Source organism: Zonotrichia albicollis, unplaced genomic scaffold (genome assembly GCF_047830755.1).
Source record: "Zonotrichia albicollis isolate bZonAlb1 unplaced genomic scaffold, bZonAlb1.hap1 Scaffold_109, whole genome shotgun sequence".
In the NCBI taxonomy this organism is placed as follows: Eukaryota; Metazoa; Chordata; class Aves; order Passeriformes; family Passerellidae; genus Zonotrichia; species Zonotrichia albicollis.
Genome location: NW_027428344.1, coordinates 31,133 through 58,456, shown reverse-complemented (window position 1 = coordinate 58,456; position 27,324 = coordinate 31,133). Strand labels below are relative to the sequence as shown.

Sequence of the window (27,324 nt, the reverse complement as noted above, 5' to 3'; positions counted from 1 at the left end):
TCTCTGAAAGATTTAGGTGTCCTGTGGCTGCTATCTCGCTGCAAGTCCTTTCTTTAAAAAAAATCTTACATAGCATAGTTTCTATTTTAACATTTTGTTATAACCTAAAACTACATTTAACACACTACTTAAGCAAATTAATACAGTATCACTTTCTAACATAACACATATAATACTCATTTTAATATTTGCGAAAAGCCAATCATAAAATATGCATTTTTCACACACATAAGCACACACATATATGCACATATACACACTATAGTTATATATACGTGCATACACCGTATCTACACACACACAAATATACATATATATACATATAGAGACATAGATCACTATGACAGCACCCGGGAGCAGTAACACAGGCACAAGGGCAGGGGCAGCCGCGGCCCCAGCGCTGCTGAGGCCGGGTGCCGACTCCCATCCCCGCGGGCACACAGGGACCGAGAGCTCGGGCTCTTCCCTAGGAAAACTCTCGGCGGCTTGAAAAAAACCCGGGGCTCGCCGTGGCCGGCAGCGCCTGGCAGACACTCACCGTGGGCACATCCAGGTCGCCGTCCAGCCATGGCCCTTCCCCGAGCCTTTCCGGGGGTGGAGCCTCCTCCTCTCGGTTTCCCCCGCTCCTCCTCCGCTCCGTTTCCCCCGCCCCTGGTCCCCGCCCGCGGCGCTGCCCGGCTCGCGGCCCCGCCGTGACGCAGTTCCGTGTGACGCCTGGGCCACGTCCGGGCGGGCGGATTTGAAATTGCGAGGAGGCGGCGGCGCTGGCGGTAACGGCAGGGCGGGGAGCGGGGGGCAGTGGCAGTGGCAGCACCCTCACTCCTTCACCCCCTCACCCCCCTAGGACAAGTGTCCGTGCGGCGGCGGTGAGTCCCGGGCTGCGGGCTCGCCGCTGAGTCCCCTCGGTCGCCTTCGGTGCGGTTTAGACGCGCTCTCAGGGCGAGCGGGTGGAGCTGGGCCCGGCTTTGCCGCGCTCTACGCTTTCTTGGTTTTTTTCTTGCTGGCATGTTGGCTCTGGCAATCTGCTCTTAAATCTCTGCTCTTTCAGAGTCCTGCCTTTTGTCAGCAGCTGTGTGGCCAGCAGCACCAGGGCAGTGACAGAGCCCTGTACGCGGCACTGGTGAGGCCGCATCTCCAGCGCTGCGGCCACGTCTGGGCCCGCAATTCATTGAGGGGCTGGAGCGTGTCCAGAGAAGGGCAACGGAGCTGGGGAAGGATCTGGAGCACAAGTCTCCTAAGGAGCGGCTGTGGGAGCTGAGGGTGTTTAGCCTGGAGAAAAGGAGGCTCTGGGGAGCCTTATCACTCTGGAACCACCTGAAAGCAGGCTGTAGCCAGGTGGGGGTCGGCCTCTTCTCCCAGGCAATAAGCGAGAGGACACGGTGTCAAACTGCACCAGGCTTTGGTGGGACAGTTGGAGGAATTCCTCCACAGAAAAGGCGATTACACACTGGAATGGACTGCTGTCGTGAATGAGTGTGTTAAGCTTGCTCAAACAACCACCACACATGCCCAGCGTGGTGGTGTAGTCAGTGTCCCTGGAGCTGTATAAGAAAAGGCTGGATGTATCACTTAGTGCCATGGTCTAGCTTACAAGGTGGTGTTTGGTCATAAGTTGGACTTGATGATCTTGCAGGTCTTTTCCAACCTAATTGATTCTGTTATTCTAGAAGCTAATTGCTTGCTATGATTGTGAAAATTCATTCTCTTTGTGGTTGGTCCCAGTTAAAGTAATGGAATAATGCAGATTACTTCCCCAGACACAGTGAAAAATGCTGCCCTATGAATTGAGCTTGAGCTAAACTTCTGTTGTGGTTTGTGAGCAGTGGAACTGGAAGCAAAATGAAGCAACAGTTTATATTAATAATGTGTTTTGGTAACATCTGTAATAGAGGGAGTTTTTATTAGTTATAATTCAGTCATTTAAGCCCATCTCACAAATAAAGTAGAACGTCTTTAGAGGGCAGAAGCAGGCAATTTTTGTGACTTAATGTTTTGTGAGTTCTGTTTACTTCAAATTCCCCCTTAATGCCACAGGGGATAATGGTCTTAATATTCCAGTTTGATTTATATGCTGCATGCATATTCTGAAGAGAGCCATAATATTATCTCAGAATAGGTTTTCCAGTTATTGTGCTGTAATACTGGGAGATCAGTTGCAGAGGAATGGGCGGGCTCAGGACAAGAAGCTCAGGAGCTGATGTACAGCAGAAGCGCTGTAAGCAGTACTGGTGTACTCGTGGTAGTGTGGCCTTTTTCCCAGTGGACTGAAATGAAAAATTTCTCAAGCTCTTTTGCTTTTGGGACCTGTAGGTCTGAAATGACCAAATGTAAAGAAAGACAAAACAGTAGGTTTGGAAGAAACACTAACACTTTTTATCAATAAAATGGTTGATTTAAAGGGCTGTGGCTGCTCTTATATATTTGAGGATTCTAACACAATTTTTTTTCTTTCTTCTTTTTTTTTTTTTTTTTTTTGGTCCAATGTACAGGTCTACTTGTTTATTCTGAGTCTTTGGAAAATCATTGTGGCATTTAGAAAAGAAAATACCCTTAGGTCCTGGATTTTCTGATACTGCTGGAATACTGAGGGATTGTGGTTTACAGCAGTCACAATGAGGCGAAGCTCAAGTATTGCTGGAAGCAGCAGTCGACAATCTATGATGGCACTGAGAGTGCAGGACACCAACAAGATGGGTCTTCAGACACCTCAGATGTAAGTCTGGCTAGTGATGTTGCTAAAAATAAGTATATAAAACTAATTCTGAAGAGATTTATTATAGTGTGTTTGAGTGTGAGTAGCAACTGAGGGGAAAAAAATAAGACAGTGAGAAGAAGGCTCCCTACAGCCAAGGGTGTTTGCACATGTGCTCCAGTTTTGCAAAAATACTTCCTTTCTGTATGAAACATGACACATGTACTTGTGTCATGTTTCAAATGTAACACTTTGTTACGTGTTTCTGAGGAGATAGCTGGATGCATCAGTTAACCTTTCTAAGATGTTGGGGGATGAAGGTGCTTAGGAATATATGAGTGTTTGTATCACTCTTGTATGAGCTATGTATGGTCTATGCAGGGGTCTATTCCTATGTCTATTCCTTTTAAATATTCCTTAAATATTGTAGATTTTATTTACAGTCTTGTACTATAATACAAGTACTATAAGAGCTACTTACTATAGCTCTTGTATGAATTGGTAGAAGTAGTCACTTGAAACTTTTTGTGCTCCTCAGGAAGGACAGAAGCACCTTTGGGAAGCTGAGCATGAACAAACCTACATCTGGAGCTTCAGAAAGAAAAGTCAGCTGTTTTGGGAACAGGTATGGATAGCTTTTGTTGTCTGCACTGTACATTAAAACAAAAATGATCCTCTAATTTTGGTAATTTTCTTTCTTGACAGATTTTCACTATAGAGAATAATGGATCTGAGGCAAGCTGACCTTCAGGTCTGCCTTCCTCCAGTCCTTGATCACTAAACAATAATGCTGTGGAGTAGGAATTGCTTTGGGAGCTTTATTTTTTTTTTCTTTTGGGAATGATGTGCACTGCAGACCTTAAGAGTATCTCAATACATTTTCTTGTTTAAGAAGAATGACATTGGAAGTATACTCTGCATTAGTTTCCTCTCTCTGATACAAACTTTCCAAAACTCTATAATCTTTCTACTTAGCTCATGACTTTCTGTGTTATGGGTATCTTCTTGGTAGTACCCCATTGTTGCAGAGGTTATTCCTTTTAAATATTCCTTAAATAGTTTTAGAGTTTATTTACAGTCACCAACTTTATTTTTTTTCATCTTTGGGGTATTTTTCTGCTCTCTAAAAGTTTATTTCTTTCAATAAAATGAAGAAAGTATTCATCTAGGATGCAGTAATCTTTGTTGTACTTATGGCATTGTGACTTCCAGGTTGATGATGTTTTTCCAATGACCTTAAACAAAGAGAAAACTTCAAGTATCACTTTTTATAACAAATGCAAAGAAAACAAAGCTAGCAGTTGTTGTGACTTAAACATGAGGAGAGTTCTTCTTTCTATGTATTGTCACAAGGCCTGTATTTATTGTCTGTCCCTAGAGTGAGTGGGGCTGGAGGGTCACGCAGCAGCCAGTACGGTGTGTTTGGGACAGAAAAGATAAAGGATCCCAGGCCCCTTCATGACAAGACATTCATCCAACAATGTATCAAAAAGCTTTGTGAGGTAACATATTAACTTGTTCTGCATGTATGTTATGAGGTGTAAAATGTGCTAGTCAAAATGGTTATTTCCCTTGGTTTCAACTATAAATTTTATTTAGTGACTGGTATTCCGTGTTTCTTTTGCACAGTTCCTTGTTGAGAATGCTTATGCCCACAATGTTTCCGTGAAATCACTACAATCTCCATCAGTTCAGGACTTTTTAAAGATCTTCACCTTTATCTACAAATTCCTCTGCCCTTCTTATGAACTGCCTGACTCAAAATTTGAAGAGGAAATTCCCAAAGTTTTTAAAGACCTTGGGTAAAATGATTATTGTTAGTTTCCTGGGCTGAATAGATATGCTATGGCTAGAAATTTAAAAGCTAAGAATTCTGCATTGATAGTTGGGGGGAATGGATAGGTTTATTTATTCAGATGAGACTCTAAAAGTAAAATGTTGTGATTGCTTTGTTTCACTTTTGTTTAATTTAACTCTAGGTTTACTCTCTGATTTTCAGCATCTGCTATACATTTTATATTTGAATTTACAGAACTATAAGCTCTGGGAATCTTGCATTGTCATGTAAAATTTAATTGATTATTTGTATAGAACTTTGGAGGACAAGGCACAATTTTCTTTTACAGACCTTTCTGTTCATTTTGTTAGAATCTAAGAACTAAAATTTCCAGAATTTTGGATCAAGACAATTTAATTTTAGTTTAAACAAATTTAATTTAGTTTAAAATATGTTTTCCTGCAATTTTTCTCATTCTGCTTTCAAAGCAGAATGTGGAAATAACAAAATTACTGTTGAGGGGCGACAAACACTAAGTAGCTGAGTGGTTTGTTGCTGAATTTGTTCAGTGTTTGAAATCATTAATGCCCCAACACTGTCTTGGAAAGAAAATCCTCTGCCTCTTGATAACTGTGAACTTTCAGTCTCATTAAAAAAAAAAAAAAAAGGGAATGTATACCCATGATGGTGTCAGAGTGCCAGGGCTCCTTAAATGTAGGTGCAAATCTTTTTTGTACACTTCTCAGCATTTTAATAAAGTTTTGTTTTAATCTATAACATTTGAAACTGCTGATATAGCTTAAAATGTTGAAAAGGATTACACTCTGCTGCACCAAGGGTGTAATTCTGGATAAAATTACTAATTCTGACAAGTCACTTGAAGTTTTGGGAGTTCAAGGAGCGTCTGGATGACACTCTTGATCATATGGTTTAGTTGTAGGCAGTCCTATGAGGAGCAGGGAGTTGGATTTGTAGATCCTTACAGGTCCCTTTTAAGCCTTGATATTCTATGAGTTGCAAAATGAGAAACCCATGATAATTGAATAAAATTGTGCTGTAAGAACTCAACTAATTTCCTTTGAAGTATAGTAGAATTGAGTTTGCTCTTCCTTCTGTGCGTTCATCTACATATAAAAATGTGCTGCTGTATTTTCAAAATGTGCTGGTTTGTTTTCATCACTGTCTTCCACAGCTATTAAAAATGTATCTTCTTTGGCTGTACAGGTACCCCTTTGCTCTGTCAAAAAGCTCCATGTACACTGTGGGAGCACCACACACCTGGCCTCAGATTGTGGCAGCTTTGTTTTGGTTAATTGATTGTGTCAAGGTAATGTTTGTCTTAAGATAAATATTTTCACTTTCCAGGCTGGAATGTTAGTTTCAATACAGATTTAGTACATATTTTCTACAAATCTCTTTGTTTAACATATATGTTCTTAGCAGTCATCTGGGAGCTGACCCTTGGCCTAATGTTTTAGTAACTTTTAAAGTGAGCTTTTCATGTTATATTATGATAGGTTTTTTTCTTTACATGTATGCACTGGATAAATTAATGTATAAGAGGAGGTGGCAAAATGCTGATCTGTACATACAATAAACGTGAGAAGTTAATCGAGTATAATCACTGAATGGAACGTGTATCTCCAGCGCAAATGTTGTGACATCTGCCATTCTCTCCTAAATTTGAAATCTAAGGATGGAATTTTCAATTGAAATTGTTCAAATGTCCTGTGATTCTGATACAGAGTGGCAAGTTTTCAGTTAGAGTGGGGTGTTTTTTACTTAATTTTGGTTTTGTTTGGTTGGTTTGGGTTTTTTAGTAGTCCTAACTGTTGTTGCTGCCAACTCAGGACTGAGCAAAATTTGGCATCTGTGACAGAAGTTGACCACTGCTGAATTGAGCGCCCAGGAAAACCCTGTCCTTTTTTGCTCAAAAGACACAAGACAATTTGGCAGTGTTGACTGTCTAGTTCACGCCTCTTTACCTGTGTGTTTAGTCAACTCAACACAGGTTCATTCCAACCTGCTTGCTGAAATCCTAATCCAGTGGTTCTCTGCTTCTTTTCACGAAAACTAGCATGGAAACTAATGGATGTCTTCATATTTGCTCTTTGTTGTGTGCACCTCTGCTTTTCAGCTGTACAATGCGATCAGGGAAAATGCACCATCGTTCGATGACAGACAGAGCTGGGGAGGAGAGACAGATGATGGAATTGTACATAATAAGGTATAATAAAAAGGAAATTAGAATCAGAATTGCTCAACTGGATTTTGCAGTGTGCTGTAACAACACAATTTAATTACAGTTTAGATTGCTGGGTCATGTATTTATAGATTCTGTTCCCTTTTATATTCACAATGCTTTCTAGGAGGTAGAGTAGTATTGTATAAAAAACCTGATCAACTATTTCCTGAGCAGGTATCATGATCAGTCTATTGGTGTAGACTGGGTATTAAACAAAATATTCTCTTTATTTTATATTCACCTTATTCTACAAGTATATACTGTTCTCCTTTGTAGAGAAAGGGCATCATTATGCTGTTTATTGTTTTAGTAGAGTTTCTGATGTATTTTCCTTTAGCACTCAAGACTTCTGAGGTTAACTGCAGTGCAGTGTAAAGACCGTGACTTCATTCTAAATATAGTGACTTGTGCCAATATCTACTCAGTTTACTATGTAAAAATTGGTTGTAAAGTTTTATTTCTGAGCCACAAAATAGGGTGGCAGTATAATTCGAGCTCTTAATCCAACAGTTTGCTTTCTTTTTAATTTATTATGGATTATTAGTACTACTCAGATTTAACTCGGTGTTAAATCACAGCAGGTGTTTGGAGAGGGTTGCATTATAAGCTAAAACACTTAATTAGAAATTGCAAAAAATCAAGTAAAATCATAATTTTGGACTAAGGTTACAACATGATGGTTGGCAAGTAACAATGCTTTTAAACTAAATGCGTTCTTCTACATTGGCACTTATGCATATATATATAGATACAAAATTCACAATGCTGGTGTAAATGCTTCTGAAGCATCTGTGACTTAGTGTCTAGCAAATTCTTTTTGGGTAACCTTTCTTTAATTCTAGATAAGAGTACTTTGAGATCTACAGATCTGAATTTTAATGGTCATATTTATAGAAAAGGTCTGTTAAACAGACCTGCAGTTTCCATAAACTAGCCTGAGAGAATCATATGCATCAAGATGAACAATTCTTAAATATTCTACCTACAATCTTTGTTAAATATAATTGTTAAAAATACAGTATTTCCAGACCTTTCTTAGTGTGAATTATAGTTGTCTCCTTCTGCCTGAATATATAATCTGTTGACATTCTATGTTCAAAGGGAGGAAAAAAGTTTAATTTTACAAAAGTACAATCGAAGCATTAAAGATATTTTTGATGTCTGTTTAATTCAACTGATTGAGTAGCTTTAGCCTATCCAGACATTTTACAGGTCTTGGAATTGTTGAAATGAAAGATTTTTAAATTGTTTTCAGCTTTTCATGGACTACTGTGTGAAGTGCTATGATCTTTTCATGAAAGGGAGAGATACCTTTGAAGAGTTGGATGCTGAAGTCCAGTCAAAATTAAGTAAGTTTTCAAATTTTAAGTATTCAATTGTGTTACCGGTTTCTTTTCTCCTAGCATCAGTTTGTTCAGTTTACGAGTGAAAGTGATCTAAGGGAGTCTGAAATACCTAAGTATGTTTCAGTTACTTCAACTTAATGCTCTCTTTATGTGTATTTTTAGCAGTACGGATGGATAGATCATGATCTGCTATCAGCTGTAGCTGTGTCACCTGATTTTTTTAATGTCTTTGTCACAGAAAACCAGTATATGATTCTTCAGATGTGAACTCCATCTATGCAGATGGCTCTTGTTTCTGTCTGGAAAAGTTAACAATTAAAAAAAAAGAAAATTATTTTCAGAGGATGCACAGCTGACAAGAAAGTTCAGCTTTTGAAAGATCTGAAAGCAGTCTGCAAGAGTTCCAAACTCTATTGTGAGGATTCTGTGTGTGATTCAGCATGCACCTGTGTTTGTCTTCAGGGAGGTAGAAAATTATTAGGGTTTTTTGACTCACTCATTTCACCACCTGCAGAAATACAAACACAATGTGAGAAAAGGAAGAAAAACATTTCTTACTTTCTTTGCTCTCCTATGAAAAGCCAGACCTAGAGCCCTTTGCAAAATGGAGCCATCAGTTGGAGAGGAAACAAGATACCACACTGTTACTGGATATTGGGAAAAAATAATCATCCCATTTTTTGGCAGAGCCAAATTAAGTTAGGGAAAAGATGACTCAAGAAGCAAGGAAGTATATGGATAAGAAAGAGGTTGTTAAGTAAGTTTGATTTGTTCTAGCTTCACAAGGTAGTCCTGACTTGTATACTCTCCTGTGGTGTGGGCTGTATGAGAGTTTGGAAACCCTTACCTCTTGAGAGTGACTTTGACATGAGAACTCTTTCTGACATAAAGACTGAGAAACCCATTTTTCTTCTTGTTTGTTCTGGGGTTTTTGCCTGGTTACATTTTAATGAAAGGTTTTTCTGGTAAGTTTCTTGGTTGTTTTTAGTTATTTTTTTAGTGTAAAATAATTATCCAGATAATGGGTATTTACTGTGCTGAAGCTCAAGTTCAGATACTCAAAATAGGTGGTGATATTGAGATAAATTTGTAACTCCACTCTCTCTTCTGCTCTCCCACAGAGGATTTATTTAATATAGATCCATTCCAGATGGAAAGTTTAGAAGCTGAGAACAAAAGACTTCAAGAAGAGATTGCAAGACTAGAAAAAGAAAAGGAAAGTGAGCCGGTTAGTAAATTGTGTCTGTTTTTATGGTGGAGTTGAATTTTATAATATCGACAATTTCTGAATGAAGATACTTATGATACATAACAAAGGAAAAAATTTCAGTGCTTTGAGATTTTAATTAGGCCAGACTTTTACAGACTCTATACTATTAGAGAACAAGGCTTTTTTCTGTGGAATCTTCAGTAACTATTTGATAATGTGCAGGTATTTACAGGTAATAAGGTCTTATATTGACTGAAATATCAATAAAATACTTGAACCAAATTTTTTAATATAAATTTCAACCTTATTTTTTTCAAGTGTGTTGGTATTCAAATATGAGGCATGGGATTCAGTGGTAACAAATATATTGTATGGAAAATACTTTGCTTGAAAAGCTGGATTCTGCTTTTAATAAATCCTGAGTTTAAAAATGGGTTAGTGGCTGTGCAGGTGGGAAATTGAAATTGGTGCCAACTGTGCAAAATCTGCTGAGCTTATTCCTGGCTTTCCATGCCCCTGTTTCATCTGCCCTCCATGTATTATTAGAGTTAAGTTGTGGACTACCTGTAGTACGAATTGTCTAAAGCACTGTCTGATGCAAATGAGAGACATAATGCTGAAATGCAAGAATCTTTTCAGCCTTCTTTGCTGTTATTTTAAAGGTGTCTTGACTGGACTTAGCTGTCACAGGGATAAAAAATTATTAAAGTTCTTTAGTTTTATATTTGTGCTATTGATATTGATCAATTACTCTACTGTCTTATCTGGAAAGTGAAATCATTATTTTATATTTATCTAAGAGTGGTTGTTCTTTTCACCCATTTCCTAGGATCGTAGAGTAACGCTACGAAATGTGAAATCGTCCCTTCAAGCAGACGTCCAGAAATACCAGGCTTATTTGGCTAATATGAAATCTCATATATCCATCCTTGATCAAAACCTGAAAAGTGTTAATGATGAAGTTGAGACAGCAGGTAAGGAGGACTTGATCACAGTCAGGACAGTGAAGCTAGAAGTAGTCTTCAAATAATTGGAGTTCTTAGCTTGAGAGCAGAGCAAGGTACTTGGAGTAGCATGATGCTACAAATAAACTTTCCAGAATGGATTGCTAATAAAATTATTTTTTGTCTAATACTCTCTGTACACTGGAGTAATGAAATGGTAATGTTATGTAATAACTGTCATTTACTCATACAATACAGAGGTGAGGTTTATGTATATAGGCTGGTATTTTATGTCCATTTCACAAATGTTTTATGTACTTAGGAGCAGAAGTAGAAGCCATGAAGCAGGAGAATGCCCGGCTCCAGCACATCTTAGATAACCAGAAGTACTCAGCTGCAGACATTGAGAGAATAAATCACAAGAGAAATGAGCTGCAGCAAACCATTAACAAGCTGAATAAGGAGCTGCAAGCAGAACGAGATCAGATGTGGAATGAAGAGATAAAATATGCTAGGAATAGAGACGCGGTATGTGAAAACCCCACAACACTCAGAGGTGGCTGCCAGTTTTCATCATGCAAGCTTAAAATTGGAGTCTTGATAATTTCTTTCCTAAATAACCTAACACCACCATACGTGTATCTAACCAAGCAAAACTGACAAGAATGGCCTCTGTTTACAGTACCTCTGAAAAATGTTGCGCTTTTTTCCCTTTTTCTGTTTTGCACTTAATGAAAATGTACTTTTTTCCTGCATCGTAAGAGATGTGTCTAGAATATGAAGCATGGTCAGCTGGCACTGCTGTAGCATTAAGAGCTTTGATAACATTAGCATGCCATTGCTTTGGTAACACAAGAAATTGCAGGCTAATGTTAATATTTCAGAGCAAGGAAGTAAGGCAAAACTAGTGAATTTGAATCAATAGCTTTGCATGCATTTAGGCCTGATTAGTTCTTTGTGTAGCAGTTGTAACATCTTTCAAGGGCCAAGTTCAATCCCTTCAAACAGAATGAAAAGATATAGTCCTGTAAGTGATGGGATTTAAAAGCTTTCTGCTTTGCCAATTGGAGAACTAAATAAAAAATTTCAAAAATGTTTGGTAGGATCACCCTTTATCAAGCACTTTTATCAACTTAAATCCTCAGGTGCAAGTATGAAGCATATAAAACCGGAAAAAAAAAACCCTGGGTTCTTTAACGTTTGCATTTAATAGCACTCATTAATTAGAAGTTAAAGCATTTAATAAGCTTTGTTTAAAGGCATGCTCAAGTTAGTTTGTTGTTAGGATGTGTGGCTGTGTAGCATTTCCTGTCAAAACTAATGAGAGAAGGCATATTGACCTTATAACTGATCATTTATTTAGTAGTATTTTCCAGCACGTTTTTAGTTCCCTATCAGCTAATTCTCAAAAACTTGAGGCAGGAAAAATTATGGCAGATGAATATAGAAAACCACAGGTGAAACCATTCAGTGTTCTCAGCCATAGACACTAAGAAACCTCAGTGTGCAAACTCTGAAAGAATCATAAACCAGTACCTAATGCAGCAAACTGCTGTACTGGCATTGCATACAGCTCTTGAATACTGTGGGGTAGCAAGGAATTATGGCTACAGAGAGCAACTCAGGAACTTGTTTAAAGTACTATATTAATACTTCTTGCTCAGCTTTTCACTTGTATCTCTTCTATGATTTGTGCCCTTTTCTCCTCTGAGCAGATTGAAATGCAACTGGCAGAGTATCATAAACTGGCTCGAAAGCTGAAATTAATTCCCGTAAGTGCTGAGAATTCCAAAGGCCACGACTTTAAGATTCAGTTCAATCCTGATTCAGGACCAAATTGCCTAGTCAAATACAGAACTCAGATCAAGGTAAGTAGAATCAACACTGAAGGCCTTAGATACGACTCACAAAAAAAATGTGTTTCTTTAGGAATGCTGGGAAGGTCTCTCAATCTCACAATGAAATGTCATTGAAAAGCTTGTTTGATGAGTCACCATAATGACATTGTAGTATGTGAAAGAGATTTGGTATTGGAAAGTACAGGAGCCTAAAAAAAATAAAAGGCAAAGATGTATTGGGGTGCATCTTGGTTCAAATTAGAAAATTGCATTTGTTCGATCTTCTTGTATACGTATAACAGGTTCCCCTCATGGAGATCATCAACGAGACTGAGGAAGAAATTAGTAAAGCCACTCAACGGAAAATTACTCTGGAAGATACTTTGGAACAGGTGAGTTAGTTAATGAAGATTAACACTAAGATACCAACCTTAAAACCTTATCTGCCTCTTTCATTCACCTTTTTGCATAGTTAAAGTGTGATGTGTTGGGTTGGTTTCTTGAATTACTTGGGGTTTTTCTGAGGACAAGTAGAGGGGGAGAAACTGTGAGAAAACTGCTTTTATTGTAATGGAACCTAAAAGTTTTTCTAAGAACTGAGGTCTTTGTTGGTTGAAATATCGTGTATTCCCTGAATTAAAGTTTATGCAGCTTACATATACTTGACCACAACCATTGCAAGTATTTGTTTCTACTAAGTTACCCATTCCAGTTGATTGTGTGGCTTACTATCACCGACAAATTGTCATCAGGAAGATTTTTAGTACTATTGGATTTGGGACAGATTGGATTTGGGACAGATTGAAAGAAGGAGAGTTTTATTTCCTCGTTCTTCTGCCTTCTACCTGAGCATGGTGTTATGTGGTATGGAATGTCCTCTTGGCCAGCTGGCCTCACTATGCACCTTCCCAGTCTCTTGCCTATCCCTACCCTACTCAGTGAGGGGCCCTGGGAAGCATAGAAAGCCTTGGAATGCTGTGTTAGCACTATTCAGCAGTAGCCAAAACTTTGGTGTGTTACCAACACTGTTTTAGCCCCTGATCCAAAACAAAGCATAACATAGGCTGCTATGAAGAAAGATAATGCCATCTCAGCCTAGCCTAGTTTAATTGTTTAACCTGTTTAACCAGGTGTGGTTTGTGATGGCATGGATTTATATGTTGGAATTCTTTTTGAACCATACTTCCTTGTTTATGTTTTCATCCTAGGTGAATGTAATGCTAGAGGACAAGAAACGCAGTGTGAAAATGCTGACAGAAGAAGCTGAAAAGCTGGATGATCTTTACCAGCAGAAGCTTAAGGTAGAACTTCTTACACCTTGATGACAACTTATCCTTAACGATACCCTTATCCTTAATTTTTGTATTTATCGATAAATTTTTGGGTTGCATTTTTGTTTGGGCTTCTGCCTCTGCCTTCTTCCTTCCCTCTTAGAGGATTTTTTCATTCTTTTCAGAAAAGTGATTTGACTGCCACCTTAACTGAATCAATTTTCACTTTCTTGTAAGAGAATCTGGCATCATACTGTAGCAGATCCTGTAAATCATAAATTCCTGCATCCAGTAATAAAAGCAGCAACAATCATCTGACCTCAGGATGTCTCCGGGCATGTGCTTGAAGGAAATTTTAGGATTAACAGAACCTGTCTTGTCTAATCAATTTGTATATAATAAATACATTTACAGTTTTCAGTAAACATGTTTAATCAGCTTCTGTAAAAACTAAGGAAAACATTGACCAAAAGCATGTTAAATTGTTTTAATGATCTCAAACTGTTACTTCCTTTAGCTTCCTTTGCCAGCACAGGAGCAGTCCCTATTCTTTTCCCCACTTGCAGTTCAGCAACAAAACATAGCCACCCTCTCTGTTAACTGAGTGGCTATTTTGGTACCTCCCAACTTCTCTGACAACACTGCTTTAGTGGGACTGTGGTGCCCTGCAGAAAAATGTTCTTTGAACTACGCCAATGTTTACCACATATGCTCCTGTAAATCCAAACTCCTGTGCTATAGCCATGAAACAGGGCTATTTCACTGCTAATACCAGCTGAGGCAGGTGTATATATAGGTATATAAAGGCAATTAATTTAGTTTCTATTTTTCAAAACCACAGGACATTTAGCTTTTGATCTGTGCTTTTGCATATACTTTTCTCTAAAGTTAAGCTCATAAAATACACACTTGCCACCAGACACTTAGTCATGTAATTCCTCTTCTAATTTTTAAAATGCTGTTTGTAAGTCTTAAGTATTAAAATTATTTTTGAAGGATGATGTTTCAGTAATCTATCAAAATTGCATGTTGAGTTGACGTCAATTTTGTTTGGTTTTGTGGACTGTATAGCATCAACAGTGTCATTCTAGAAGAGATGATTTGGAATTGTACTCTTTCAGACAAAAAAGAAAAGCTATTTTCTTACTCAAATGTGGTTGTATTTTTAACCTAGAAACAGTTGTTCATAATGTGCCATTTCTAAGCTATTTAGACTATCTAAACAACACTTTTTGAGCTTTAACTCTGAAGGGAAAGTAGCTGCAACACAGGCCTTTAAATGTGGTTAAAGGAATAAAGAGATGGTTAGGCTTATTCTGGGATGGGGATGATACAGAAAACAGCTGAAACTTCAGGTTTGGGAGGGATATCCTTGGGGTTTTTTTCAGCTCTGAACTTGGAACTATTTGAGTGAATTTTGAATTCAAGTATTAGGATACAATCAGGTAGTAGAAAGAAAAAAGGAACCAAATTATACCTGAGAGAGGCCATTTTTTTTTTTTCTTCTCCTTCCTTATGACAACAGGAGATAGAAGAAGAAGACAAGAAATGTGCAAATGAACTGGAATCGTTAAAAAAGCATAAACAGTTACTTGAGAGTGGTGTCTATGATGGGCTCAGTGAAGCTACAAATGAATTGCATGATCACCAAAGACAGTAAGGCTCCTAACTTCCATGTCTGCCTTGTTTATTTTGGTTTTTAAGGATAAAGATATTTTCTTGAATGTAACATAAAGTTGTTTCAGCAGGTATCCATCTCAGTGTGTTAATTTCACAAGTTAACAACTGAAAGATGTTTCTCCTCAACAGTATTTTGCTAAAATATTTGTCTGCTGTATCAGAACTCCTGTTTTCCGCATAAGGGTTTTTCTTTGAGTATTAATATATTGTAACTTGGTTCAAATTAATACTAATGGAAAAAAAAGTATGGCTAAACGTGATGATAAATCAGACTTGAAGTGATTGTTTTAAATGTCAGGAATTCTCTAATTATGGACACGATCTTCTGAGTATCTTTACCTTTTAGATATCAAGTCGTTTTGCTAACAACAACAGAAAAGAAGAGAAAAATTGATGCTAACTTGAGTCGTCTTATAGAAACAGTTGCTACTCATATAGAATCTATAGTGGTAAGCTAAAATTTGATATTCAGAATTAAATCTCTCTAGAGACATTTTGCAGTTAAGCACTTGGAAATTAGAGCTTACTCTTTCTAAGGAAGTATCAGTTATTTAGCTGCTACTAAGTCTGTAGATTCTAGTTAAATTTTCTGACAAAATCTTTGGTGTAAATAATCAGAATTGATTGTTAAGTTTCAGCAGTAATATCCTGTCAGGTTAAACCTGCTTCTGATAGATGTCTTTCAGGAAAGTGTTTAACTGAAATCAGTTAACCTATGCAATGACTGCTTAAAATGCTTTAGCAGAATCAGGAAAATACAGACTGTGACAGAGCTAATAAAGCTTTCTGTACCTCTTTTCTAGAAATACCTTGATGAACAGAAGGAGAGAATATACAGAGACGATGAAGAATTCATGCCTGAAGATCAATTGTCAAACTTGACCAGCATCCTAGACAGTTATAAAAAGAAGGCTGAAAGTGTCTAATCACTAGAAAGATGAAGATAAAAATGTTGCATTTCTGAAGCTCTCATATGGGGCCTTCTAAAGGGATGGGTACTTACCTTTCAGTGTTTAGCACTGAAACTGATTTAAGTGGAAGAAAGAAATTTTGTTTTGTTGACACAAATACATTTAAGAATTAAACAATATATTTGCATTTTCTTAAATGCTTTGCTCAGACTTTGTACTTTCAATAGCATATCTATGTGTTTAGGGCACACGCATCACAGACAGTTCACATCCTTCCCCAAGCCTTATTTTACTAGCAAGACTAAATGTCAGTGTCTGTCTCCTGCTTGTTCAGTTACCTATGAAACTGCACAGAGACACCTCTTCCATGAGTAAAAAATCAAAACCTCTCTTGATAAGATTAGTCCTTGTATAGTAGCCTTGTAAATAATCTAGAAAAAGAAACACAGTAGTTTGAAAACCAAGCTTTGTCTTTAGCTGCTCATACTCCCAGATGAAACTTCACTGAACTTCTTGAATATATATACCAGAGAAAGCTCTAAATAGGACATCATATGAATTCTAGCTGTATATCTAATCACTTGTAGGTCTGGTGCATGTTAGATACATCAAAATGGTCTAAAATATCTGTATTCTTCTTGTTAGGCCGGTTGGACAGATTTTGATGTTTCCTCAGGAAAGTAACAGTAAAATTAGTGTATGGGCAGCTCTGGTCCAAATACTTTAAAGAAAGTGGATCAATGGTATGTGAAAATAGTACGTTTTTATCTATTCTGTGTATAATTTTGTGTTAAAAAATAAATAAAACCCAGCATTCATATCTTGGATAGTTTATGATGGTATTTCCTATTAAAAGCATTGAAGTATTTGAGTGTTGTTTTTATAGATCAGACATTTAAATATACAAAGATAAAAACAATTTTGCAGTTATTTAAAGGCATTTAGCAGCTGTTAAATAAAGAAAGCTGCTCCTTAATTCTACAATATTTGAATGCAACACGGATCCCTAGGATATATAACAAAACTTGAGTTAGACTATCTAAACACAGATTGAATTGTCTAATTCTAGGCTATTTTTGCAGAATGACTTTAAAACTCAGTTGTTCTTAACATAATGTGTGAATCTTCTGGCCCTGGTAAGAGTATTTTGTTTCAGATATAATATTGATGACATTATTTAAGCTTCTAATTTTTTGTTCCTTTTTTATACTCCAGAATTCTAATTTGACAGCTAGAAAAGTCTTCTGATAGCTGGGAAGTTTTTATGCTTTCTTTTGTTGTCCTCTTTTCTCTTATCTTTACAGACTTCCGTTTTGTTTTCTGTAACAAACTAGTCTTTACTACATCCCTGTTCCTTCTCTTTAGATGTTTTTTCCTTTTGTGATCTCTTTTAAGATTTTTGTTATCTAAAGCAAGGTAGCAATCTAATGGAGCAAAACTGAGCTTTTGATGAGAGCCACATTCCTTTAAACTATGTGCTTATTTAGGGGCGATGCTCTCTCTTGACTCCCCCATACCTGTTTATCTCTGCTTCTATAACTGACCTTGTGTTTTTAGCATCTGTAGGTTCCTTGCCATGTGCAGCAGTCAGTTCATTAAATGAGAGCAAAATAAATGGCATTTCCAAGGGCTTTATATTAACCCTAATGAACATGGGTCAAAATCAAAATCATGATGCCTTTGCTTAATGCACTGGCCAATGTAATATTCTGAAATTAAAGTAGTCCAAATAATTTCTAAAAATTAACGTTAGTATCATTGACAATGTGTTTTTGTTATTGGTCTGTCAGTTAACCTAAACTGCCTTTAGAACTACCTCAAATTTGGATCCAGGTTCTGTAAAATACTGTAGGGCTGTGTGTTATAATCCACCAGATCAACATCAGGCAATGTTTACTTGGTACTATGTCTTCATAATTTAAAAATTGAGGGAATTTTTTAATCCTCGTTTAACATGTTTTCTCTGTGATATTGAAAGTCAGGCAGTTGTTTTTGATTTGTGTTCTGGAATATGGCTTCTAAATTTAGGCAGTAGGCACTAGAACATAATTACTGCTTTTGGTTTTGTTTCTTCATTGGAATATAAAGTCTTAATGAGAAAGTACCACACCACCTGTACATTTCAGTAGTATGAGTAATTTGTAAATGTTGGCTCTTGTATGGATCCAGTTGCCTCATTTAGTGCTAGTATACCTTTTGTACAGTTTAATGTGCCAATTTTTGTATTCTTACACTCAATAAAATTTCTTATTCCTGTTTGTATAAAAGACTGATCCTTACTGCAAGTGTAGAAATATGACATAAAATCCCAATCATCTGACTTTCCTTGACAAACTACATAATCATTTTAGCAGCAGGTACTAACTCCCTGCCTCTCCTTGCTATTGTACATGCATTGTGTAGAGGAAAAATAAAATGCAGAAACATCTTCATGTAAGTTTTAGAGGAATAAAAATTGCTTTAACCTTTTTAAAAATAGATTGCTATTTAAAAATTCTTAGGAGCATAGGGCCAAGCTGCTTTGACAATGATTCATGTAGTATCCTTTTAGCATTAATCTCATGAACCAACCTTTTGCTATCTTCATATCACATAAGTATTTCCTTTACATGACCACTCTTGCATCTGCTTTATTATTATTATTTAGGTATAAAAAATAACAGTTGATGCTGGAAGTCTGTAGCTTCTTTTCTCTGGCAGAAGTTGTTTTTTTCATTTTTTGTTGTCAGAAACTCATCACCAACAAGAACATGGTAGTTCTTTTTTTGGAGTATTTCTTGAGTGCGTCAAGTAGATTCATTCAGGTTGGAAAGAGCTGCTAATTTCATTGAGCCCTGCTGTTAATCTAACAGTGCCCAGTCCACTCAACCACGTCTCTGAGTGCCACATCCTCATGACTTAAAAATGCCTCCAGGGCTGGTGATTCAACCATTTCCTTGAGCAGCCTGTTCCAATGCTTGACAATTCCTGCTGTGAAGAAATTTTCCTAATAGCCAATTGAAACCTCCTCTGCTGCAACCTGTGCCTGCTCAGGCTTTAGCTTTGCAGTGTTTTATATGAGGCTTCTGCAATTCTCTTCACTGATTTTGCCAACAATAAAGCACGGCATGCCTATGCAAGCCTTTAGTTCTGAGCTGAGTAACAATTTGTGCTCTGTGGCTCTGTAATATTTCCAATAGCTTGCCGGCTCTGGCCTTTTATGGGAGCTCTCATCCCTGCTCCAACTTTAGTGGTAGAATTAAAAAAAAACTATATTTTTTATGTTCTTTTTTGAAACAGTAAGGAAGAAGAAAAAGTCAATAGCTGAAGACATTCCCTTTTCACTAACATGGGCAACACCCTCAGTGCAATGCTCTAGTAAAAAAGGAAAACTCTGGTCTCATGCTAAATGACTGTAAAGCAATGGAAATTTTGTTAACAAGGGTATTGCCTATTCATTGCTAATTACATGTTATATGGTATACAAGTATTTTGAGCGCTGCAATCTCTGAAGAGACTATATATATATAATCTTTCCATTCTTCTTCAGGGTGCTCTTGTTTGCTTAATACTGGAAACCTTAATGTGTCCTTCAGAGCCAGATAACCTTCCTCTTTTGGCAGTAGTACAGAACAGGGAATTTACCTGTTTTTTCAATATTTCAATATTTTTCAATATTTCAATCTTCCTGTCTACAGATTTTTGGCTGTGAAAATATTCTGGTATGATGAAATCATGTATCATTGAGTCTTTTTTGCTTGCAAAGCTCTCCATCATATAGGGCCATTGAATCTTCATCAGGATTTTACATTTTAGGTGCTTGTTGGAAGTTTTGATGGTATTCATCCCTTTTTTAGAAATGGAAGAAGCACAGAAGACACGAAGGCCTCAGTGTCCCCCATTGGATGAGGGACTATCAATATCTTAGCCAATATCATATCTAAAGGATGTGCACTGACATCTTCAGCATTTTTAGCTCTCTATCAGGAGATTCACAGAGTCCTAACATTCAGCCTGAGGAAACTCCTAATTTTGCAGGCCTTTTTTTTTCTTTTTTTTTGGTAGGACTTGATCTGTTTACAGGATTTTTCTAGACATGACAGATGTCAGCTCTGTTATCCACTGCTGCCCACTGGAGAGTGGACCTTTTGTGAACTCTGGTTCATAAAGGTCTACCAGTCCCAGTATTTGCCTGAGGTAGACAGGATCACTTGTCTGTCTGCAGGGTGATTGGTTGCACTGTCCCTCCATTACAGAAGTTCTTATCAACAGCTTCACGATAACAAGGAGCCTTTGTGATGTGTGGTCTGTATGTTGTTTTCTCTACCACCTCATGCATGAGACCAGTTTTAACTGGCAGTGACCTGATAAGCATTTTAGTCTCTTTCAAGAACCCTTTGCACAAGGCAAAGATTTAAAAGGACGTCTGTTACTCTAACTTCACCTCTAAAGAAACATTTATTGGTCTGGCAAGACTCCAAAGCAAAAGGAAAGGTGATGGAATGTGTATAAGTATTTTGAAACAAGCAAGATGTATGTCATTTTATTTTATTTTGATCCAGGGATTCAGAACAGTGCATGCCTTTGTATTGGTAGATGTTATGTGGTTCTGAGAACGCTGAACACTAGCACAGTCATGCATGACAACTGGTATGCCCAGCTGAAAGGCATTCACTATTCTGCCTGGTAAAGAGCTTCTGGAGTTACTAGTTCTAATTATCTGGAAGGTCTTGATTAGCAATGGAAATTACATTACATTTGAAATGCAGAGTGGACACCAAACAATGGGGTCTGCTTGACTACTGCTGGGTAGCGACTTATCATCTTCTTCCCCCTCCCAAAGGTTAGGCCATCACTCATAACAAAGTCATAAGAAAAGCTGAAGAGTTGAGTCACACAAGACAAGAAAGCAGTCACAGGTTGCATGGTTCAGGCAAGTTTAGGTATTTTAAGAGAAAATCACTCCCTTGAAAGATATAGAATTGTAAAGGTATAAACAAGAAATCAAGGAATGACAATTCAGCATTAATGAGGATCTCTTCCAGCAATTGCTAGATGGCTTGATTCTGCAGAAGCTACTCCTCAGGTCTTTTATTATGGATTCTGAGAACACAAATACTTAGCCTAGAAGCTCCTTAATTACCATCTGTCTTTTGTGTGTGCTTGTATTTGGTTTGCATGGCCAGGTTTTGGTAGCAGTGGGACTACAGGGGTGGCTTCTGTGAGAAGCTGCTGGAGGATTCCTCCATCTCCAGCAGAGCCAATGTCCAAGGCAGCTCTGAGATGGATGTGCTGCTGGCCAAGGCTGGGCCAATCAGAAATGCTGGCAACACCTCTGTGATAAAATATTTAAGAAGACAGAATTAAAGGTTATTATACAGCGGAAATTGTAGCCAGAGAAGAGCAGAGTGAGAATATGGGAGAGGAACACCCTGTTAACACCAAGGTCAGTGGAAAAGGAAGGCAAGGAGGTGCTCCAAGTCAGAGATTCCTCTGCAGCCCATGGTGAGAACCATGCTGAAGCAGGCTGTCTTCCTGCAGCCCATGAAGGTCCACGGGGATGCTGAGATCCACCTGCAGCCCATGGAAGAGACCAGCACCAGAACAGGTGGATGCCCAAGACTTGGCTGTGAACCCATGGGAAGCCCATGCTGGAATAGGTTCCTGCCAGGGACCTGTGCAGAGAAGAGCCCACACTGGAGCAGGTTTCATAGTGACCCTGTGGGGGGCCCACACTTGAGTAGGCTGTGCCTGAAGGATTGCACACTGTGAAAAGATGACCTACATTCCAGCAGTTTGCAGAGAACTGTTTCCTGTGGAAGTGACCCCATACTGGAGCAGGAGAAGGACTGATCAGCATCAGGAATAACGTGTGATGAACTGACTGTAAACCCCCATTCCCTGTCTCCTTATGCCACTGAGGGGGGGAGGTAGAGCTGGGAAGGAGAGAAGTGTGGGGGGAAGGTGTTTTTAAGGTTTATCTTACTTTTCATTTTACTTCTTACCTGCTTGGGTTCGGTTAGTAATAAATTTAATTAATATCCCAAATTGGAGTCTGTTTTGCCCGTGGCTGTATTTGGTGAGCGATCTCTCCCTGGCCTTATCCCAGCCCATGAATTCATTGCATTTTCTCCCCCCTGCCCAGCTGCAGAGGGGAGTGAGACACTGGCTTTGGTAAGTGTCTGGCATCCAGCCAGCATCAACCTACCACAGTGCTACAACAAAAACTGTGCTTATACATGCTTGAAGAATTTCTGCATGGCAAAACACACCCATAGTGACAAAGACAGGGCAATGGTTACTGTGAGACTATCCCAAAATCCAGAGTATGAGGCAATGCCGTGCAGAAACATGTGACAAATAACTAAGCAGTCAACTGGAGTTGCCCAGGCTTTCTTAGAGTCCATGGTGCCACTGCTACTGGAGCTTGTGATGAAAACACTCCTTGAACATTCAGAAGAAAGCAGCCAGGGGAAGGGAAAGGGTTAAAAAGAAGAGTGTAAAAAAGACCGTTAAAAGCAAGGTAATTGGAAGAGAAAAAGGAGGAAGCAGCCTTCAAAAAAATGCTCAGCTACAAAACACCTGGAAGACACTCAGCTAAGACCACAGAACAGCAAGAGCAATTTGAATGGAAAAGCACAGGGTCTTACATATGAGGCAGGATCTTCTCTGTGACAACGTATTTATCAATTTTCCTATTTCTTACACATTTTATGGGAGAGAATTATGTCTTTGATCCCAGTCTTTTAAGAGTGTGATTGGAGGGATTTCTTCAGACATGATCTTAAAGATCGTTGCATTCACAGCATCAACAGTGTTTTATTAGAACAGTAATGCTTGAAGACATAAATCTTATACTGCAACAGCCTTTTCACAAATTAAAAATTGTTTTCTCCCAATACATGTTCTCATGTATTTGTTCAAGAATCATTCTTTGTCTACAGAGAAAGAAATTTTTTAAGGTTTGATACATCCTTATTAGTTTTCCATGAGAGAGTTGACTCTGGAACTCACAAGGTGCAGTGGATTGCCATCCAACTTATTTCATGACCACTGAATATTTGGCTGTATTCATTTGCCCTTGTCAGAGGTGAATGACAAGAGCTTCTTGCTGAGAGCAGCTTCTTGCTGAGCTTTTCAGAGAAGTTCCCTGCTATTGCCATGGTTTCCCTCAAACAGTTACATGACAATCCTAGGAGAGCTGACAGTCTAAATCCTACAAGTATCCATCTAGTGTGGTGTCCTCCTTCCAAATATGTCTTTCAAAAATAGTGCAAAACACTACAATGATCAGATATGGAATAACTTGCTTTCCAACTTAAACTCTTCCTACTCAGTAATATTTGGATATTTTATTCTAAGGCCAAAGTATATGATATGAATATCTATCGGGAATAATTTAATTCTTCATTTTTCTAGTCCTTTATCTCTTTTCTATTCATAGAAAGAAAAAATTGTTTTAAACTTCACTAAATTATGCATTCTCATTACATATTTCATAGCTCAATCCAATGTTTTATGAAGAGTAGATCTTCCTGTCTGTTCTGCATGTTTCTTAATATAACTCCATGTTCCTTCTTTCTTTGTGAGGTATACTAGAAGGTCCTGATTATCTTTCCTATTTTTATACTTTTAACATAATACTTTCTTTGTTTTATAATCCTATTCCTCTTAGGCATGCTCTCCACAACTATTTATAGCCCATCTGTAGTCATCAGAGCCTTTATTTCTACTGGATTTTAACGAGCACGTCACTTCGTATTTTTCTTAATGAAAATGAACTGTGAGAATCTACATGAGTTTTACTCACAAAGCCCAGCTGACAGACTTAATTTGGACCGCAGGAGGTTGAACTAATGGTTTGTTGTCCCTCCCCCTTCTGCACCATCTCTCTCAGTTGCCTTTGATTTTTAAAATTTAACTAAATCTTTTAGCACATCAGTCAGGTATTTCAGAACCATGGACTGTGTTTACAGTCCTCTCAACTTGACTAAGTAGATTGTGTTTCACAAATTTTGTCACTTTATTTGCTCACTAATTTTTGTCAAGTTACTGAGAAGCAAATAAAAAAAATTTACTAGATAGCACTTCAGTAACCCACTTCTCTATATCTATCTTTGTTTTCATGTTATGATAATTAATTGTTTAATTCCATGATTTGGTTTCTGTCTCTCAGATGGTTTGGTTTTTTGAATAGTGATGCTATTGTTTCACACCTCAGTGACTCAAATAATGATGTTCTTTTGTTTCACACCTCAGGGGTTCTCACTAAGGTATTTTTTCTAACAGGCCAGGTCAAAGGTCCATAGAGTTCTAAATCCAAGATGCCACCTCTTCTTACATGTAAAACTTTTGTTACCTGTGACAATATATTTATCAAGTTTTCCTATTTCTTACACATTTTACAGGAGAGAATTACATATTCGATCCCAATCTTGTAAGAGCGTGATTGGAGGGATTTCTTCAGACATGATCTTAAAAATCATTGCATTCATAGCATCAATAGTGTTTTATTGGAACAGTAATAGACTTCTAAATCCAAGATACCACTTCTTCTTACATGTAAAACCTTTGTTACCTTAAGGAGGAACAGCACTTTTTGTTGGATCATTTGGAATTGGTAGCATTGCACCTACAAGGCATCTGTAGGCAGTAGCATCCAGTATCACTCAATAGACTGTGCCACTGCAACAAGCTACTAGAGAGGCTGTGCACTTTCTTCTAGTGAAAAAAACTGCATTTTTCATTATGTGTATACAAAATATTTACTATCTAAAAATGTCTAGTCCTGGAACTTAGTTAATATTTGCCCTCAATAAAAATAAAGAAATCAGGCATTTAATTTATTCCTTGAACAAAAAAAAAAAAATTAAATACACATAGGATATAACAATAAATACATCTTTGCACACACACAAAAAAAATCCCACTTTCCTGACCATCATCTGAAATATCAAATTCCCAGAAGAACAAATTATTGGTTACCCTACTGTTACTATTAATTTTGAAAAATAACATGATACCTGACCTTAAAATATGGTAGATGAATATAAATTCCTTTTTCAAGATAAGACATTATTTTTCACAAGGATTAAAATGATTATTCAGTTGTTCAAGGACAAAACATCACAGAATCACAGAATCACAGAAATTCTAGGTTGGAAGAGACCTTTAAGATCATCGAGTCCAACCCATGTTCTAACACCTCAACTAGATCATGGCACCAAGTGCCACATCCAGTCTTTTTTTAAACTCTTCGAGGGATGGCGACTCTACCACCTCCCTGGGTAGATGATTCCAGTATTTGACCACTCTTTCTGTAAAATACTTCCTCCTTAATTCTAGCCTGTATCTCCCTTGACGCAGCTTGAGACTGTGTCCTCTTGTTCTGTCTGTTGTTGCCTGGAAAAAGAGACCAACCCCCAGCTCACCACAGCCACCCTTCAGGAAGCTGAAGAGAGTGATAAGGTCACCCCTGAGTCTCCTTTTCTCCAGGCTGAACAACCCCAGCTCCCTCAGTCGTTCTTCATATGGCTTGTGTTCCAAGCCTTTCACCAGCCTCGTTGCTCTCCTTTGGACACGCTCAAGCATCTCAACATCCCTCCTAAAGTGAGGGGCCCAGAACTGGACGCAATACTCCAGGTGAGGCCTCACCAGTGCTGAGTACAGGGGAAGAATGACCTCCCTGCTCCTGCTGGCCACACCGTTCCTGATACTGGCCAGGATGCCACTGGCCTGTATGGCCCCCAGGCACACTGCTGGCTCGTGTCCAGCCGACTGTCAACCAGCACCCCCAGGTCCCTTTCCACCTGAGCACTGTCCAGCCACACCGTTCCTAGCTTATATCGTTGCAGGGGGTTATTGTAGCCAAAGTGCAGGACTCGGCACTTGGACTTATTGAACTTCATCCCATTAGATTCTGCCCATCCATCCAACCATTCCAAGTCCCTCTGCAAAGCCCTCTGTCCCTCTAACAGATCAACACACGTTCCCAGCTTAGTGTCATCTGCAAATTTGCTAATAAAGGACTCTAAGCCCTCATCCATGTCATCAATAAAAATATTAAACAGAACTGGCTCCAGCATAGATCCCTGAGGGACACCACTGGTGACTGGTCACCAGCTGGATGCAGCACCATTCACCACCACCCTCTGGCCTGGCCATGCAGCCAGTTCTGAACCCAGCAAAGAGTGCTCCTGTCCAAGCCACGGGCTGCCAGCTTGTCTAGGAGTATGCTGTGGGAGACAGTGTCAAAGGCCTTGCTGAAATCCATGTAAACAACATCTACAGCCTTCCCTGCATCCACTAGGCAGGTTACCTGGTCATAAAAGGTGACCAGGTTGGTCAAACATGACCTACCCCTCCTAAATCCATGCTGGCTGGGTCTGATACCCTGGCCATCTTGTAAATTTTGCGTTAGGCTGACTGGTCTATAATTACCAGGATCTTCCTTTGCACCTTTTTTGTGAATGGGTATCACATTGGCCAGCTTCCAGTCATCCGGAACCTCACCAGTGAGCCAGGACTGTTGGTAAATGATGGAGAGTGGCTTTGCAAGCTCATTTGCCAGCTCTCTCATTACTCTGGGGTGGATCCCGTCTGGTCCCATAGATTTATGAACATCTAAGCATTTCAGTAGTTCTATGACTGCCTCCTCTTGGATAATGGGGGGACCATTCTGCTTCCTGTCACCATCAACCAGCCCAGGCGGGCAGGTGTCTTGAGGGCAAGTCATCTTCCCACTAAAAACTGAGGCAAAATAGGCATTAAGCACTTCTGCCTTTTCCTCATCTTCAGATACTAAGTTCCCTCCTTTGTCCAATAAAGAACAAAGGTTGGTCTTACCTTTCCTTCGACCATTAATATATTTGTAAAAACATTTTTTATTATCCTTTACAGAAGTTGCCATTCTAAGTTCAAACTGAGCTTTGGCCTCCCTAATTTTTTTCCTGCATGCTCTAGCAGCCTTCTTGAATACTTCCTTAGAGACCTGACCCTTCTACCAACGCTGATACATCCTCTTTTTATTTTAAGTTCCTCCAAAACCTCCTTGCCCAGCCAGGCTGGACGTTTACCCCATTGACTGCTCTTTCAGCACACAGGGATGGTCTGTTCCTGTGCCCTCAAGATCTCTGTTTTGAGGTATGCCCACCCTTCCTGAACTCCTTTGTTCTTTAGGACTGCTTCCCAAGGGACGCTCTGAATAAGTCTCCTAAACAGGCCAAAGTCTGCCCTCCGGAAGTCCAATGCAACAGTTTTACTGGTGCTCTTCCTGACTTCACTAAATATTGAGAACTCTATTATTTCGTGATCACTCTGCCCCAAGCGACCTCCAACCACCACATCTCCCACCAGCCCATCTCTGTTTGCAAACAGCAGATCTAACATAGTCCCTCCCCTGGTGGGTTCACCCACCAGCTGCAACAAAAAG

At 38.7% G+C, this 27,324-nt stretch overlaps 2 protein-coding genes across 18 annotated transcripts in view; one reads left to right on the top strand and one right to left on the bottom strand.

The window, feature by feature from the left end:
- The window catches only part of LOC141727346 (N(6)-adenine-specific methyltransferase METTL4-like), a 52,600-nt gene extending 51,924 nt beyond the window's left edge, over positions 1–676 (bottom strand). For all 14 annotated transcript variants that reach the window (XR_012578376.1, XR_012578375.1, XR_012578373.1 and 11 more), the window contains exon 1: positions 539–676. The gene's annotated coding sequence lies outside the window, so the exon portion shown is untranslated. The remainder of the gene's footprint in view (positions 1–538) is intronic.
- Positions 633–18,181, top strand: LOC141727345 (kinetochore protein NDC80 homolog). 4 transcript variants are annotated; one of them, XM_074533825.1, is made up of 17 exons: positions 633–770; positions 2,490–2,713; positions 3,231–3,317; positions 4,071–4,194; positions 4,322–4,494; positions 5,694–5,796; positions 6,607–6,696; positions 7,970–8,063; positions 9,182–9,288; positions 10,100–10,244; positions 10,537–10,742; positions 11,930–12,082; positions 12,355–12,444; positions 13,261–13,353; positions 14,849–14,979; positions 15,350–15,452; positions 15,807–18,181. In XM_074533825.1, the coding sequence occupies exons 2-17, from the start codon at positions 2,613–2,615 to the stop codon at positions 15,927–15,929; spliced, it is 1,923 nt and encodes a 640-aa protein (XP_074389926.1). In that variant the 5' UTR covers positions 633–770; positions 2,490–2,612; the 3' UTR covers positions 15,930–18,181. The 4 variants fall into 4 exon arrangements, with proteins under 4 accessions (XP_074389926.1, XP_074389928.1, XP_074389925.1 ...); XM_074533824.1 differs by having other exon boundaries at positions 688–866; XM_074533826.1 differs by lacking the exon at positions 633–770 and adding an exon at positions 1,005–1,335.
- The last annotated feature ends 9,143 nt before the right edge of the window (positions 18,182–27,324 follow it).

Coding starts and splice junctions, on each gene's coding strand:
- LOC141727345 (XM_074533825.1), top strand. CDS start 2,613: ATGAGGCGAAGCTCAAGTATTGCTGGAAGCAGCAGTCGACAATCTATG. Junction 4,495..5,693: donor AAAGTTTTTAAAGACCTTGG/GTAAAATGATTA, acceptor TTGGCTGTACAG/GTACCCCTTTGCTCTGTCAA. Junction 13,354..14,848: donor TTTACCAGCAGAAGCTTAAG/GTAGAACTTCTT, acceptor TTATGACAACAG/GAGATAGAAGAAGAAGACAA.